At 50.0% G+C, this 16134-nt stretch overlaps 1 protein-coding gene across 10 annotated transcripts; it reads right to left on the reverse strand.

The window, feature by feature from the left end:
* Positions 1–1778: 1778 nt before the first annotated feature.
* PFKFB2 (6-phosphofructo-2-kinase/fructose-2,6-biphosphatase 2) lies at positions 1779–15979 on the reverse strand. Of its 10 annotated transcripts, none has more exons than XM_061454849.1 (16): positions 15865–15973; positions 14522–14647; positions 14332–14428; positions 13951–14017; positions 13724–13798; positions 13531–13587; positions 12944–13068; positions 12384–12591; positions 12050–12196; positions 11343–11447; positions 10573–10702; positions 9808–9870; positions 9163–9236; positions 7396–7587; positions 5824–5846; positions 1779–2639 (listed from the first exon to the last, which is right to left on the reverse strand). In XM_061454849.1, the coding sequence occupies exons 1-16, from the start codon at positions 15935–15937 to the stop codon at positions 2624–2626; spliced, it is 1578 nt and encodes a 525-aa protein (XP_061310833.1). In that variant the 5' UTR covers positions 15938–15973; the 3' UTR covers positions 1779–2623. The 10 variants fall into 10 exon arrangements, with proteins under 10 accessions (XP_061310833.1, XP_061310834.1, XP_061310838.1 ...); XM_061454850.1 differs by having other exon boundaries at positions 5779–5846; XM_061454848.1 differs by lacking the exon at positions 1779–2639 and adding an exon at positions 2975–5153.
* Between the last annotated feature and the right edge of the window lie 155 nt (positions 15980–16134).

The raw sequence follows: 16134 nt of genomic DNA on the forward strand, positions 1-16134 counted from the left end.
CAAGCAGCTGCTGAGCCTCAGTTCAGCCCATTGTGCAATCGCTGTTTATCCGGGGGTGTTTGCACGCACAGTGCCAAGGAAATCAGGTGATTTCAAGGAAAAACCTGGCACAGGGACCTGTATGGGGCTGGGGAGATGTGTGGGGTCACTAGCATCGTCCCAGCCCCACTGCCCCCAAAGGCTCAGCAGGACCCGGGACCATGGCAGGTATGACTCACCCACCTGGCAACAATGATGATCATGAGTCTGCTGCTGCTCTGCTCTGGACACCTGTATTTAGGCCTTTTGAAAGTTAAAATGCAGGAGGAAAAGGCTATTATTAGGCTTTGATTAAAGCAACAAGGCACGAACACTGCCATCTGCAGAGGTGGCTGAGAGGCTCCATCCCATGACCCAGCAGCCTACGACCAAAGCAAGGACCCACAACAGGAATAAGGTACCCACAGTCAGTGATAAGGACCCAGAGACCTGATTTTTAACAGTGATTAATACAAATATTAATTACAACCAACATCATAGTAGCTGCCTTCATGAATCCTGGCAGGTAAAAACATGTATTTTGTCTCCTTACAGCCATTAACTACTCAATGATACAAAGAGAATTAACTCCTTCACAAGTTATTACTGCATATTGTGCATAAACATCCTACAGTACATTGCTACTCCTTTTTTACTCACAGAGCAGGAGATGGCTGGACAGGAGCAGCCAGCCCAATGTGCTTTGTGCGTTTAGAGCATCACTGGAGTGTGACAGCGAGTACCACCATGTAATAGGCTGGAAATCTCTTCCTGCAAGGTTTTTTGGCTCGTTTCTAAGCACTGTGACATTTAAAACCCAAGAACAGACTCTGCTCCTGCACAGCAAACCTGTGCCCCCGTGAGAACGGCGGAAGGAACAAAACTATGACAACTCAGTTTCTCACCCACTCAATTTCTTTCCTCTGCGGCACAATTGCTTTAGATTAACACATGCTTCTGCTCCTCAGAAATCCTAAGGGGTGAGGATTAATGTCTGGGCCTTTGCCATGCCCCTTCCTATCTCAGCTTTATCAATTTACAAGTCTGGAGTGCTTAAAATAACCCAGATTTGAGCTCAAAATCTCCAGGTAAATCTCAGGCTTCAGGGCTGCTGAGCTCCTCTGCAGCGCTTCTCAGGCACAAACCCCTGCTCTGGGTATGGCCAACATCTATTCCCACATTTAAAATAAGCAACCTGGGTCCCAGAAGTTGCTCCTACGGAGGCAACTTGAAACCTGGAGTCAACTTGAAACAGCAGGTCCAGAAGAGCCTCCTGCTTCATACCTAAATGCCCCTTTCTTCAAGAAGGGTAGGAGCAGGATAAAATGGAGTTTGGCATAACTGGCTTTGTTTTAAACTGTCAGAGGGGAGATTTAGGTTGGAGATAAGGGAGAAGCTCTTCCCTGTGAGGGTGCTGAGGCGCTGGCACAGGGTGCCCAGAGAAGCTGTGGCTGCCCCATCCCTGGCAGTGCTCAAGGCCAGGTTGGACACAGGAGCTTGAAGCAAACTGCTCCAGTGGAAGGTGCTGTTCCTGCCCGTGGCAGGGGTTGGAGCTGGAGGAGCTTTAAGGTCCCTTCCAACTCAAACCAGGCTGGGGTTCTATGATTCCAAGTCAAAATCTGTGGGAGAAAACTCAATTTGGAGTTTTGGTGGGGATTTAAGTAACACATGAGCTGCACCACACGGCAGCTTCCTCACCTATGCACTGAACACTAAAGCAGCTTAAACTCTATTAAAAGCAGCATTATGCATCAACATCATTCACAGCTTTTTCATAGGCAAGTTTAAAAACCTTGTTGGTGGGCTTAAGTTCTGGTACATTAAAAAGACAACTGGTAAAAGATCTTGTGCTTCTAGCAAGCCCTGCACATGTGGCCCTGAGAGCAAAGTGATGCTCTCGTTTTCTGTTCTCACAGATAAAAGTGTCCATAGAACACAGGAAAAATGAGAGGAGGAAGCTTAGATCTGGGTGCAAAGCCAAAGCAGGACTTGAGCTCAGTTTCAACAGCACTAAGCTCTTTCCAGAGAGGGACAGGAGGTTTGATTCCCTTCTGCCCCTCGCAGGATCTGCTGACCTAGCAAGCGCCGTGTGTTTTATAGGATGAGCAAAAGCCTTCCCAGAGCAAAGGAACCAGCTCGGATCTGGGGATTTAAATCAGGAGTCCTGAAAACAAAGCTGAGCAATGCCTGGAGCTCTGGGGACAGTTAAACACCACGAGTACTGCACTTGACATTAGAGATGGTAACAGCTAAATAAGAACTTGGGGATTTGGTCTGCTTACACCAAAGAAAAGCTGCTTTGGTGAGTATGAGTATGACCATTTTGTCCTGCAAACACTGCAGTTAATTTCGCTACCTGATGAGGAGGACAAACAGGGGACCCCAGGAAGCCCAGGAATAAATTAGCTCACATCCTTCTCCAATCCCATGGGCAGACACTGCAGCATTCAGAAAGAAAAGACACAGAGAGGCTCTAAACACACATTTCAGAGGAGAGGGTGGGCCGAAGCGGCAGCAGCTCACTGCGCTCCAGGGATGCTCAAGTCCAGCCGCAGGGCTCTTCCCAGCCGTGGAAATCCCAGATGAAAGCCAAACCTCTACACCGTTAAACTGGCCATCCTCTACAAATGAGAGAGAAACAGGACACGTTAGACCAAGGCTAAGTCAGGAGATGTAAAGCAGGGACAACAGAGCTCAGCTTAGTGCTGGGGATGGACAGAGATACTACACCAGCTCCATATAATCACTCTGCATCATTCCAGCATCCATATAATCATTCTGTATGACTGAGACCATCAAAGGGTTTTCTTCTTTACTTCTACCCCAGCAAATAATGAGTTGCCTCACACTTTGCATCATCCTTTAACCTCTTGCAAAGCTCTATGAGAAGGGTTTCCCACCCTGGGACCATGCAAGCTCAGCTTTTCTGGAGGCAATAATGAAGCAGGCTGGTTACTGAGGGTTGCTCACTTTTATTTCTCTTCTCCATAGGAAAATACACTTCCAGAACAAAGAAACATTATAGGAATCATTTCACATATTAACCACAATAAATACTTCTAGTTTTGATAGAACTACTGCCTCAGTGAGGGCTCAACAGACACCACAAACACACTCAGGTCAGTACAAGTGAATTCAAATCACACAAGTTAAAACCCATTAACCAGGATTTCCTACAGCTGCTGTTCATGCAATGTCTCAGAGCACAGAAAAGGCTCCTTTTGTGCCATGGCCAGTGCCTGCCCTGCTCAGATGCAGCACTCACACTGCAAACCAACGTGTGAATCAATAGGTCTAAGCTGTCTTTGTTACTGCACCAGCACTGGTTTGCCATTAAGAGAACCAATGGCACAGCTCTGGAGCCAGTTTGCTGCCAACCAACACCTGAAATCCAGCAGTTGGGAAATCCAGACCCTGCATATGTTCTATTTGCAATTAAAAACCAAAGCAAAGGAAAATTAAAACAGTTTTCCCAACAAGGACACTTCGAGAGTAACCATCATCAGGGCTAATCCATAAGAGCTGCTCACATGCTACCTTCTCAAGCAAAACAGCAGTACTAGGAAGGAAGGAAGTTTGTACTGGAATTGAGGAAGCTGGACCAAGTTGCTATCATTTATCTGCATCCCCTCCTAGGAAATCTGTGTTATTTGTTTAAATATAGGGGGAAAGAAGCACTCCAAGTACATACATTCATTTTCTAACCACACGGCCCAGAGCAAAGGCAAATCCAAAGGGGCAAGGCTTTGATTTTTAGCCTATGGATAATATTCCTCTGATTGGATTCTAAATTAATATTAGTACAGGAATAATTTCTCAGATTTAGCACAAGCTCCCCAGCTCAGGTTCTTTCTCCTTTTCCCCCTCATCATCAACATTAAGGCCTCTGAAACACAGAGAGACAGGCAGCTTTAGGAGAAACAGGCCCTTTTGGCATCACTACTGGCTGGACCATTCTCAAGTTGCCATCCCAGCCTGGGAGATGCTCTGCAGCAGGACCTGAGCCTGATGCTTTGTGCGCTTCCACAGCTTTGGCAGGTCAGTAAGAACACTCTGCAGCATTATTCAAAATGCTATCCCAAACTAGCAAACAGGAGACAGAGGCATGTCACTTTGGGATCAATCCCATACCTTTGTGTCCCATAACATCGCGGTGACAGAGTAAGAGCAGCTGCATTGACAGAATGGTTGGAAGAGCTTCACTTCAAGGACAAAGTGCAATTAAAGCAGAAAACTGCACATCCAAAAGCCAAATACATTCAAGGGGGAGTTTCTCAGGGCTGGAGGAACATTACCTGAGCAGAGGCAGGAGCTGCACCTCCCTTCTCTGGAAGGGATGAGCTGCATCCTATGACAGCAAGGGGAACACCCTGCCACAGGGGAAACAGGAGCTCACCACCCAAACCTGGACCCTGTTTCAACACTTGGCATCTGGAAACTGAACCAGCTCCTGCTTTACTTTCTTTGCACATAACCCAGCTCTCTGACACCAGAGCACCAGGAGTGAGAGGATCTGTCCAAGGGCAGAGGCAAGGAGGGAGCAGAGCCTTGCTGAGAGCAAGAGCAGGTCAGCAACAACCCCAGCAGCCCATGTGCAGCAACAGCAAGCCCCCAAGGACACAGCTTGTGCCATCTCTGAGCCCACCCTTAGGCACCACCACCCTTGGGTGCTCCCCAGCACAGCCTGCTGCTCCCAGAGAGGGACATCACTGTTATCCCAAAGATGAGGGATGCAGCCAGATACTGTGGGTCACCGCAGTGCATGGGGATGAGCATGGCTCAGCGCAGAGGATGCACTGTGAGAGCTGCCAAGAGCCATCCCACAGCCCCATGCAGGGACCTGCTCTGCAATAATGCAGCCAGGTCCCCAGACAGAGCAGCAAAACCCCCCTTCACAAGACAAAACCCATCAGCACTGTGTGTACTGCAGGAGGAGAAACACCCGAGGAGCCAAGAGCAGGGTTGCAGCAGGGTCTGCCCCAGGCACCAGCAGAGCAGGGCTGGTGGGAGCACAGCGAAGCGAGGGCATCTCCAGCCTTTGTGCATGGGGCAGCAGCCGTGGTCTCATCCAAGCCCCTTACTCAGAGGTTGAGGGGGAAGCCAAGGGTTCGTGGGTGATGCTGGCTGCAGGCTCCCTAAAGAGAGGGGGACAGACAAGGACATGTTCTCCCCTTAGGGTGGGAGGGAGTCACACTCCCTTCGCCCCCAGTCAAGGGGCCTCAAAAGGGACGTGGTGGTGAGGACTCAGTGACAACAGGCACCCGCACAGGAAGGTTTATCCACCCAGCTACTTGTCAAGCACATGCTAAACCCCCCCAGCTCCCTCAAGCCATGGGGAACTGGGGCTGAGCAGCACCACTCCCATCCAGCCTACAAAATCCAACAACTCCTGCAAAATCTCTGCCATCCATGGGTCACCAGATGGAAAGGAGACATATATGGGAGCCAGCACTGCTCAGGACGGGCTACATGGCTCAGCCTGGCAGTGCCAGTGCAGCCATTCCACATCCTGGTCCAGGCATGAAGCAAGCTCAGGGTGAAACACACTTTATGGGCAGCCATCAGAAGCATATTCACCAGTAAAACCAGTTGGAGCCCCTGGATTAGTGGGCTCAGCCTGGTAACATACTTCTCCCCCACTGAGGTCCCCCTTAATGACAGGTCCTTAATGACAAAGGAAAAGACTTCCTTCTGCTCCATGCATCTGTCTTTCACCACAGTAGATTCCATGCAATAGTAATCAAGAGAAGTCCTACTTACTAGACCAAAAGAGAGTACATAGAAGCTGCTTTCAGTGATACTCACAGGCAAGCAATTCCCCCTTGAGGCTGCAAAGGAAAGAAGAAACAGCACAGGATAGCTCATAGTGCATTTTAAGGGAGATTTTGAAATAATAGGACAAGCAGCAAAGCAAATGAGGAAAGAAGTGAAGCAACCCCAAAGATGCCATGTCAGGGAGCTGGGGGGAGGCTTGTATCACAGAGGAGCTGATACAAGGCATGGACGGTGCTGCAGTGCCTGGCCACCTCCTCCCTCCACTGCTGCTTATCCCAAGGGCTCCATTCAGGCAAAAGGTCCTGGGGCAGGACTATTCCCTACCACACAGCCAGCCCAGAACCCAGGCCTTACTAAATGCTCCTTCATCACTACAAGGATGAAGGGTACAACTGCAAACGGGGGGGGATCCCTGTCCTGGGGCACCCACCTCAGGCCATCAAGGTCCTCTCCAGCCGAGACATGAAGCAGAATTGCTGTGGCTCAAATCCACCCCAATGCAAAGCCCTGGCTGGTTCGGTGCACCAGAGCCCTGGGATTTGGGGGATGCCTGAGCCTCATGCTCTAAACCGAGCATGGAAACACCAGCAATGTTCACCCGTGCTGCATCACCCCTTCCTTTGCTCTCTGGTCACTTACCCCGAGGGAAGGGGGGGAAGCTGGGCTCACTAATAGCTGGGGAAACATTAACCTCTAAAGCATCCAAGATTAAACAGCTTTGGTAATGGCTCTCTGCACATTACAACACACATGTAATGTGCACATTACTCTGCATGTTACAACATAGGTTCTTTCCAACCCTAACTTCTATGACTCTGTAGGACCCAGCCAAGACCTCCTCAAAGTCCCCTCCAAACCTCTTTGCCTGTGCTCTCCCAGGCACACACCTCAATTTAACCTCATTTAACCTCAATTTAACACCTCATTTAACAGCAAAACAAGTTTAAATGAGCAAAGAAACAAATGGGACTCTGCACCCAACACTGATGAGGGCCTTGGTGCCTTTTTTAAGCCAGATGAAACACCAAGCACCCAAAGCTGCTTTATTCTGGGCACCCAAAGAGCCCAAACTTTGTTCAATAAGCTGCTGACAACGGGATCTGCAAGAAAACAGGCACTGACAAAGTCATGATTCAAGTATTTTCTACCAGGGACTGGAGCAACACTTGGCTGCAGCATCTAACTTAGACAAAGAGGATACTTGTAACTCCTTCCAGTTGGGTTTTTGCCAGAAAGCATCACCCAGAATCAGCCACCCTGCCAAAACCCTACTGCACTGATGGAAACTCACCTGCACAAAGCCTCATGATCACAGAATGGCTTGGGTTGGAAGGAACCACAAAGCCCATCCAGTTCCAACCCCCTGCCATGGGCAGGGACACCTTCCACTCAATCAGGCTGCTCCAAGGCCCAACCAACCTGGTTCTGAAAGCCTTTGGCACCACAATTCTAGTTTAATGGGGTGACTTTGGGGGTTATGAGTGTCTAATCCAGGAGGATTCTTACAGGGAAACAAAGCCCCTGGGAATGGGCTGCATTCCAGACAGGACCACTGACAGCTGCGGGTGATGGTGGGGAAGGGAAACACAGAGAAGGTACCACCTGGACCTCAACTTGCAGCTGCTGCTGGTCGGCCCCATCTCGAGCTTCCAGGGATGGGAAAGGCCCCACGAGGTCGAGAGGTTTGCTCCCAACGCTGTAATGGCGCGGGCGCTTTACCGTGTCCGCGCTGGCCCGCGGCGTAAAGCTGTTCCTTCTCATCCTCGCAGGGCTTTGGCCGGAGGGAAGCTTGTTCTGATCCCAGGTGGAGGGAATCACAAGGAATGAAAAGGGGAACCACAGTTTACAAACGCATCCACGACGGCGCACACCTCCCCTGCAGAGCACCAGCAGGGGCAAACACCCCATCCGCTCGGCTGATCTGCCTCGGAGGCCACTGAAAAGCCTCTTTCTGAGCAGTTTCACTTCCCTTTGAGAGTCTTTTGCTTAGCTTTGTTCAGGGAGGGGTGGTTTTGGGTCATTTTGGGGTTTATTTTCCTTTTCTCCCCACAATCAATTTAGCATAATTAGAAATAGAAAAACTTTCCATTCTTTGTGTTTCTTCTCCCCCAAAGCAGCCGCATTGCCCGAGTAAAGCCAAGAACAACAGAAACAGCCTCCCACTTCTCCAGGCGAGCAATGATTTCGACACAGGCATCACACAGAGGTCGCAAAGCGATCAGTGACTGACTGGAAAGCACCAGCACGGGACCGGGCACAAAAACCTTGCTGAATATCCTCAGTTTAGTGTTTTGCAACCAGCTGGATTTAGCTCCACAATCCCTCCAGCCACAGATGCAGGTTCTCAGTCTCTTCTCTCCTCGTTTATGGTCCCTTGGCATAGGGGATTTTATGTTGGGACACAAAAACCAACCATATCCCAGACAATCAACCAATAGCTCTTTATACAGCACAACAAGAAGCAGCTAAAAAGCCTAAACATAGCAAAAGAACTTAAGATGTGATGCACTTTGATTTCCTGTGAGCTAGCACAGCAGAGAGCTGGTTTACGCTCTTTAATCGGGGGAGCTAATTACAGGCAATCACTACGCACCATTCCCTGATGGATCAATCCCTTTGCAAAGCTGCATTTACAGAAGCAAGCACCTACAGTAACAGCAGCTTCCACAGACTCAGCACATAATTACGTGGTGCCTCCACAAGGTGGATGGCTGAGCAGTCATTGAAGTAAAGGGAGACAGGAGCTCATAAATAAAGCCAGAGCCTGAAGTGTTTCCACTACTGCTCCAAGAGGATTCACGGTGCAAGGGAAATAAATTGGACCCATCTCCTCATGCCTCCAATACGTACAAAGTTTAGGAACACCGCAGTCTTGCTTTGCCCCAGACACTTGTCTCTGCTGATGTCTTGTGTGTTTTACAAGGGAAAACCCTCTGTTCCTGCCCCGCAAGGGCTGCGAGAGCCACCAAGAACCACCCCTAGAACCCAGCCTTACCCCAGTGGCAGCTTTACAAAGAGAAAAGCTCATCAAGACAGTGAAGGAAAAATAAATCACTTCCAAACATTCTGGCAACTCTTTCTGAGGTTATCACCATTAAGAGAAACAAGCAACAACAACTCCATCAACTGAGACCAGGAACTCCAAGATCTCCGTTTTAAACTTGCCCGTTCTGCCTCCTACAATAGCTCCGAAAGCATCTCTCCCTGGCCTGGGAAACAAACTAATTCCACCCCCTATTAATTCTGCTTTGGGGGGGGGATTCTTTCTGAAGCAAGCCTTTGTGCTCACTGACAGCAGGAACTGAGGAGTGTTTCAGGGTCCTTACTTTTGGAATGGGATAAAGCCCGAGCAGTGCAGCAAGAACTTACTGAGTTCAGACAGGGTTTGTCACGATGGGTGTTCACTGCTTCCACGTTCAGGGTGATTGTCTCCACTTTACAGCCTTTACCACAAGAGAAGTTAATATGAGGAAGGGTAACTTAAGAAATAATCATCTTTTATTTTCATACTGGAAACAGCATGGGAAGTGAGCAGCAATAAATGGGTTCCAGTTTTAAGACAGCTCAAACAAACAGGACTTCACACTTGAACTACATTCTGGCTTTGACCTTCACTGTTCAGCCCTGTTATGGGGACTATAGGTCCATCCACAAAAAGCCATTTTTAACTGACTGCACCCCAAACTGGAGGCACAAACAGCCTCAAAATGGGTGAAATCCAGAGATAATTATCACTTGTGTAGGAGATGGAAACACCCTGGCACCCACATATCTCCTCTCCCACTGCTCCCTCCAAACCCTCCCACAGTCCAGAACCTTTATATATATTAAATACACCACCAGAAGCTTCTATAGCTCAGCTGGTTGCTGCCAGACATGAACACAAACCCGCCCATTAGATTCCCTGCCCATGGCAGTGGGTTGGAAGTAGATGACCTTAAGGTCCTTCCCAACCCAAACCACCCCATGATACACACACACATAGACACCAGGGGAAGAAAAGACAGTATTTACCATATGCCACAGGTGTGAGCTTCAGAATGGTGTGGAGAGGGCATCGCAGGTAGGGCAGCTCATCTAGGACAGAGGCAGGCGTTATGGGGTATTATGGGGTGCTGCCCACACCAGCCGCCCCACTCTGCCCAGGCTTTGGGTGGGAACGTTCCACATAGCAATACTGGATGCAGCAGTGGGACAGGACCAAACCCACCATTCCCAACACATGGGGCCAACAAGAGGAAGCCTCTCCAGCTGCACACAGGTAGGAAAGCACCACAGCAACAGCTGCCATGGACCCACGGGAGTTCTACTTGGAGTGAATAAACTTTACTAAAGGCTTTACTAAACTCCAGTGCCACTCACTGGAGCATCATAAAGGAGCCTGCACTGGAACTAGCTTCCAGGTGAGTATGCCACAGAAAGGATCAGCATCAATCAGCAATGCAGCACAACTGCCAACCCTTTGGGTCCCCATGCACCACAAAACTTCCCCTTTACATTGAAATAAAGTCCCTATAGAATACATAAGTGCCACCGGTGAAACAGCAGCTGAGCAGAGAGTGAGCAGCACTCTCCTGCACTTCACGCAGGGAGAGCTTCTTGCTCCCTGCCCCACTGAACTGCAATGGTTAAAGTCTGTGAGCAATGTTTGCTTTGCTTTTTTAAGCACCTCTTGCCTTGTGAGAAATCCAAAGAGCAATTACAAGCCACCCTCCCCGACGCCCTGCAAAGGAAGCAGCAGAGAAACCAGCCCCTTCCACCGCTCGCTTATTTTTGTACCTGCACTCTTGTCAAGAAAATAAGCCAAGAGGCACCTCATAACCGCCTGGTGGGAGATGACGAGGACGTTGCCTTGCCTTTCCAGCTCCATAATTACTGGCTCCAGGCGCTGGACCAAGTCCTGGTAGGACTGGAAAACAAAATGGGAATTTGTCAAGGCATTTCGTAAACAGAGGTTTAAAGCAGCAGCAGCAATTTTAGCACAGCTTCACCTTCAGGAAATCATCAATTTCAGAATCAAAATGCACACATTTAGGGATGATCTGGTGAACACAGGGAGAGAAAACGGCAAAGAGCAGAAGGTGAAACTTAAGGTCAGCAACCCGCAGATTACAGGAGGGTTTGGATTACGGGTAACTCTTCAGGAGCGCCATAACAAAAACATAAAATGGCCAGTTATACACTGAAGGTTGTGAGGTAAACCCAGAAACGGCTCCACACCACCCCCACATTCATCTCCTTTCCATTTTCTATGGTGAAAATTCAGGCTTTGCCCACATGAGTGGGATGCAGAAGCCCCTCAGTGTCCAAGGGGGGCATCGAGGGACTCAGGAAGTGGCTCAGTTCATTGACTGAAAGGCATCATCTGCACACCATGACAAAGGAAATCAATGAACCTTCTCTCTGAAAGACAATTATGGATCCTAACGTTTTCAGTTGCTCACACAAATATTGGCAGAGAAAGAAAAAATAGGTCAAGTCTTTCAATTCTACACATATCTCTTTGGTTTACATATACTGTATCATTGTTATTCTCTAAGGGTCTTCACCTCGCCTCCAGGATAGCGATAAAGGTATTTCTCCTGATCTCTCAATGCAAACTCATCTGGATACTTGACTTCAATTTCTCCATAGGTCATTTCTTCACATACCCCCTGAGGAAAGAACAACTTGTTACAACCCACCCCATTTCAACAGAGGAGATGCAACAAAGAGAAAAAGGCAACTGGCTGAGATGAGCAATTCCTTTATGTGATGAAAATGATGGACAGTATATCTACCATGGCCACACCAATGGCCTTCCAATACCTAAAGGAGCTGACAAAAAAAGCTGGAGAGGGGCTTTGGACAAGGGCCTGTAGGGACAGGACAAGAGGAATGGCTTTAACCTGCAGAGGGGAGACTGAAATGAGCTCTTAGGCAGAAGCTCTTCCCTGTGAGGGTGCTGAGGCGCTGGCACAGGGTGCCCAGAGAAGCTGTGGCTGCCCCATCCCTGGCAGTGTTCAAGGCCAGGTTGGACACAGGGGCTTGGAGCAAGCTGCTCCAGTGGAAGGGGTCCCTGCCTGTGGCAGGGGTTGGAGGTGGAGGAGCTTTAAGGTCCCTTCCAACCCAAACTGTGCTTCTACAGGCTGGAGCACATTATACATGGACATGGTTAGAGATGAATAAGAAATGGTCATTTTATCGTAGTAAATTTGGTTTTAAGCATTATTTTCTGCCTCGGAAAGCTAAAGGCTTCAGTCAGCATTTCACTCACAGCGTCGATCTCATTGAGAATCTTCCACTGCTCGTACATGACCCCCAGGGACTCGGCCGTCTGGATCGTCCTTTTCAGCTGGCTCGTCCACACCTTCAGGTCAACGATTTCCTGCTCCTCAAGGAACTTCTTCAGCGCCTGAGCAAACTGGAGAAAACACCAGGGGAGGTTAGGAGGGAGCAGGAGCTGCTGCCACTCTTCAGAGCATCATTTCAAGGGCCGTGGCTGTTGCAGCAAGATCCATCTGCGGGGCTGCCCCTCGCAGGAGTCGGATGCAGAGCCCGGCTCTGGTCACACAACACATACAGCAACCCGGGTGCTGCCAAACACTTACCTGCTTCCCACGTGGTGACAGACCAGAATCCCCACCAATCTTGCCAACAAGATTATATTCACTCTCACCATGTCGGCAAAGGTAGATGGTACGCGGCTGGACATGAATGTTCATTAGGTAATAGACGATTTTACTCTGGATGTAATCCTGGACTCTGTTTACTAGGAACCGCTGTCCCACATTGATCACTTTAATGAAGGAAAGATCTCTGGAGTCAACATAAGATAAGAACACCCACACGACTGGTTTTAAATATGAAGCACGTGCATCTGCGGGTGTAATCTAGCTATTAATCCTCTAGTAAAGGCATCAGCACTACCACTGGGTCACTCCAGCAGACAGAAGAGACACTGAACTGCTTGCACAAGGAGCTGCATTACGTTGCAGTACACTAGAGAAAAACCCTTTCAAATCACTTGGGAACCACCTTCACACAGGCAACTTTGGGAGAGCAGAGGCTCCAGCAGACACATTATAGCATCCGGAGCCAGAGAACAGCAGCGACAAAGCAAAGCAGCTCACGTGTGCAAGGATAAAATGCACCCCAGGGCTTTGCTTACTTGTCATAGGCATCAGGATCCAGAGGCTGGTAAGTGACCTTGTAGCACTCTATCCTCTTCAGGAAATCATCCATCACGTTCTCCCTGTTTCTCTCTGGGTAGTCAGGGCTGGAAACCTTCACCTCCTGATAAGAGACAGCACCACTTTGTGAGAGTTAAGTAAACTCACCCGGGGAACAAAGGCAAAGCTGAATAACATTATTCTTCCCCTTGGAAACAAACAGGCATTGTTTAACCCTGCCCTGTGGAAAAAACCCTGCTCCTGGAGAGGAAACAAAGGGCAACTCTGAAGGCACTGTGGTGCTTGGCCCTCTGACAGACACAGCTGCCTTGCTGCTCGCCTCCCCCTAACAAGAAAGCACACTTCAAGGTCAAACATTTCTCAGCTTCATTTGATTTCCACCTTCTCACATAGCCTAACTGCATCTTTAGCTTTTCTAAAGCTGCAAACCTTACAGCTGCTTATTTAGGTGAAACATAAGAGCAAGATGTTTGCAGACACTGCTGTAAGCTATTGTGGCTGGTGACCTTGTACTGAGCACCCTCAGAAGGCACAGGCAGCCAAGCCTGGTAAATGCAGCACGCACCAGGATATTGGCAGCAATGACTTCTGGATCGTCACAGACGGACTCCACAAAAAACACCTACAAAGAAGGCAAAGAAGCGTATTTCAGAGAGTCAAGAACTCTACCCTGGATCAAAACTCAAGCGCTCCTGCCCCAGGGAGCAGTAATGCCCCTCGGTGCAGCAACTACAAATTAAACACAGCAGCACCACTACCTTGAAAGCATTTTCTTTAGCAAAACTTAGTATCAGGTCCCGTCTTTCTCGAGTGGTGTTGGTCGCATCAAACACCTACCAGAAAATGAGGAAGCAGCAATGAGCAACTTCATCTAAGGCTTTTAAACCAGCCCCAAAACACTGGGGGTAACAATCGAGTCCCCAAATAACGTGGGCAGCTTTAAACTACCCAAACATAACCCATATTCAGAGCAGCAAAGTCTTACAGCTATTTGCCCACACTCCTCCAAGAGATATGCCTTCACGTCTTGTAGAGCCACCAGGGCACATCGCCTGCAGGAGAGAAACAAGTACTCTTAGAGCTGATGGAAAGCATTCAAACACCAAAGCTTCTGAACCACTGGGAGAGGTTTGAATACCTTCTCCCTCTGCCCATGGAGGACCCATCCCTGCATCCCTAAGAACCCCAGGGATCATAAGGCACCTCTGCCTAAAACCTGCTTGTGGCAGGATCCCTGCATGCACTGGGCTGCCTCATCCCCTAGTTTCAATCACTGTTAATTTGTGCCCCTGAAATACAGAGCCTGCCAAGACCTGAGACTAACCAGACCACCACAGAACAGTTCTGCTCCTTGATACCAACTTACTTGCGGATTTCCATGGCTTCTTTGTTATCATGCCTGAAGAAGTCATAGGACTTGTAAGACTTCACCGCTTCCCGGCGATACACTCCTAAGTTAAACACTTCACACACAAAAAGACAAGCATGTGAGACTGACAGCACTGCACAGGCAGCTCTCACACTGCTTTCTGCACAAGGGCAGTCCCAGCACACACCTTTGGTGGGCACCCCGATCCAGTTGAGGTAGCGGGTGAGCTTCTTGGACACGTAGGTCTTGCCGCGTGCAGGCAGGCCGATCATGACGATCAGCGTTGGGGAGTTGGTCATGTAGGAAGCCCATGCTGCAAACCCAAAACCAACCCAGGAGCATCAGCAGCATCGCAGAGTATCTGAGAGCAAGAACCAAGCCCCAGCCCAAAGCCATGCAGAGCTGCCCATCTTGTGCCAGTATTTAAAGGGAGGCTACAAAGACCACAAGGGTCCCCAGCATAAGAAGGACACGGAGCTGTTGTCAGGCTTTAACCTGCCAGAGAGGAGGCTGAGATGAGCTCTCAGGGAGAAGCTCTTCCCTGTGAGGGTGCTGAGGCGCTGGCACAGGGTGCCCAGAGAAGCTGTGGCTGCCCCATCCCTGGCAGTGCTCAAGGCCAGGTTGGACACAGGGGCTTGGAGCAACCTGCTCCAGTGGAAGGGGTCCCTGCCTGTGGTAGGGGTTGGAACTGAATGAACTTTAAGCTCCCTTCCCTTCCAACACAAACCATTCCATGATTCCAGAAAGATGGAGACTCCCTTGTGCAAAGAATCACGTAGGAAAAACAAGGGGCATTGGGTACAAGTTACCCATGGGGCAAGAGGCAAACTTTGCCCAATGAGAACAATATAATCTCCCCAGGGAAGGGGAGGACTCCCCCGCTGCTGCCCACCGTTACGATCTGGCTGGACAGGGTGCTGGGACATTCAGCCTAGGTCATGCTTTGCCAGGGAAGACTGGACCAGATGCTCAGAACGCCCTTCCCACCCCGGGATTCTAAGATTCTCCGGTCTCCCGGATGGTCAGACCCCCGCCGTGCATCTCCTAACGGGCTCCCTGGTGTCCTCACCGCTCATTAACCACTCTGCGGTCTCCCGGGTGTCAGCTAATGAGCCGCATTAGCCTCGACGCGCCCGCTGAGCTAATGGAACTAATACCAACCTTTAGCCTTAAAGCTATTTGCTATTTACCGACCGGGCAGGAGCCGCCAAGGGCGAACGTGCTTTAAATAAAACACTCACGTTCTAGCAGAAAACAGCCCGAGTCCCGGAGCTGGGAGCGGAGCAGCACCGGGAGGCACGGAAAGAAGGACGGGGATGAGAGCGCCGAGCACCCTCGGGAGCGCACGGGCAGGACACCGGGCACCGGCTGCGCGCCCGCGGACGGGGGGGGGGGGACGGACGCGGGTTGAGGAAAACGCGCGCGGTTTTAAGCGCGATCCTTAAATTAGATATAGATTATATATAGATATGGTTTTAACCCCTAAAGAGCGGCAGCGCGCAGACCCCATTCCGGACCGGGCTTACTCACAGCACTGCTTCTCTCCGCCGCGCAGACCCCCGGGCCTGCCCCTCGGGCCGCCGCCGTGCCGCGCCGCCGCCATGGCCCCGCGGCGGCGCGCCACGAATGCAAATCACACGCAAATTATATGCAAATCCCTACATGAGAAGCGCGAGCGCGCCCCGCTGCCCCCGACCCCGCCACCAGCGCTCCGGTTGGATGCGGCCCAGCCAATGACGGCGCGCGGAACGGAGGTCTCGCGAGAGCGGGCAGGACGGAAGCCGGCCCGTGAGGAGGAGG

Source organism: Pezoporus flaviventris, unplaced genomic scaffold, assembly GCF_033815535.1.
Source record: "Pezoporus flaviventris isolate CSIRO_AGI_PZ_B2104156 unplaced genomic scaffold, CSIRO_AGI_Pfla_v1 ptg000017l, whole genome shotgun sequence".
Lineage (NCBI taxonomy): Eukaryota > Metazoa > Chordata > Aves > Psittaciformes > Psittacidae > Pezoporus > Pezoporus flaviventris.

What these genes read in the sequence shown, in the direction of transcription:
- PFKFB2 (XM_061454847.1), bottom strand. Translation starts at nt 15,937, where the DNA reads ATGGCGGCGGCGCGGCACGGCGGCGGCCCGAGGGGCAGGCCCGGGGGT. An exon ending in GATCGGGGTGCCCACCAAAG is followed by an intron (nt 14,429 to 14,521) that starts GTGTGTGCTGGG and finishes TTGTGTGTGAAG; the next exon opens with TGTTTAACTTAGGAGTGTAT. An exon ending in GCTCACACCTGTGGCATATG is followed by an intron (nt 9,237 to 9,807) that starts GTAAATACTGTC and finishes CTTGTGGTAAAG; the next exon opens with GCTGTAAAGTGGAGACAATC.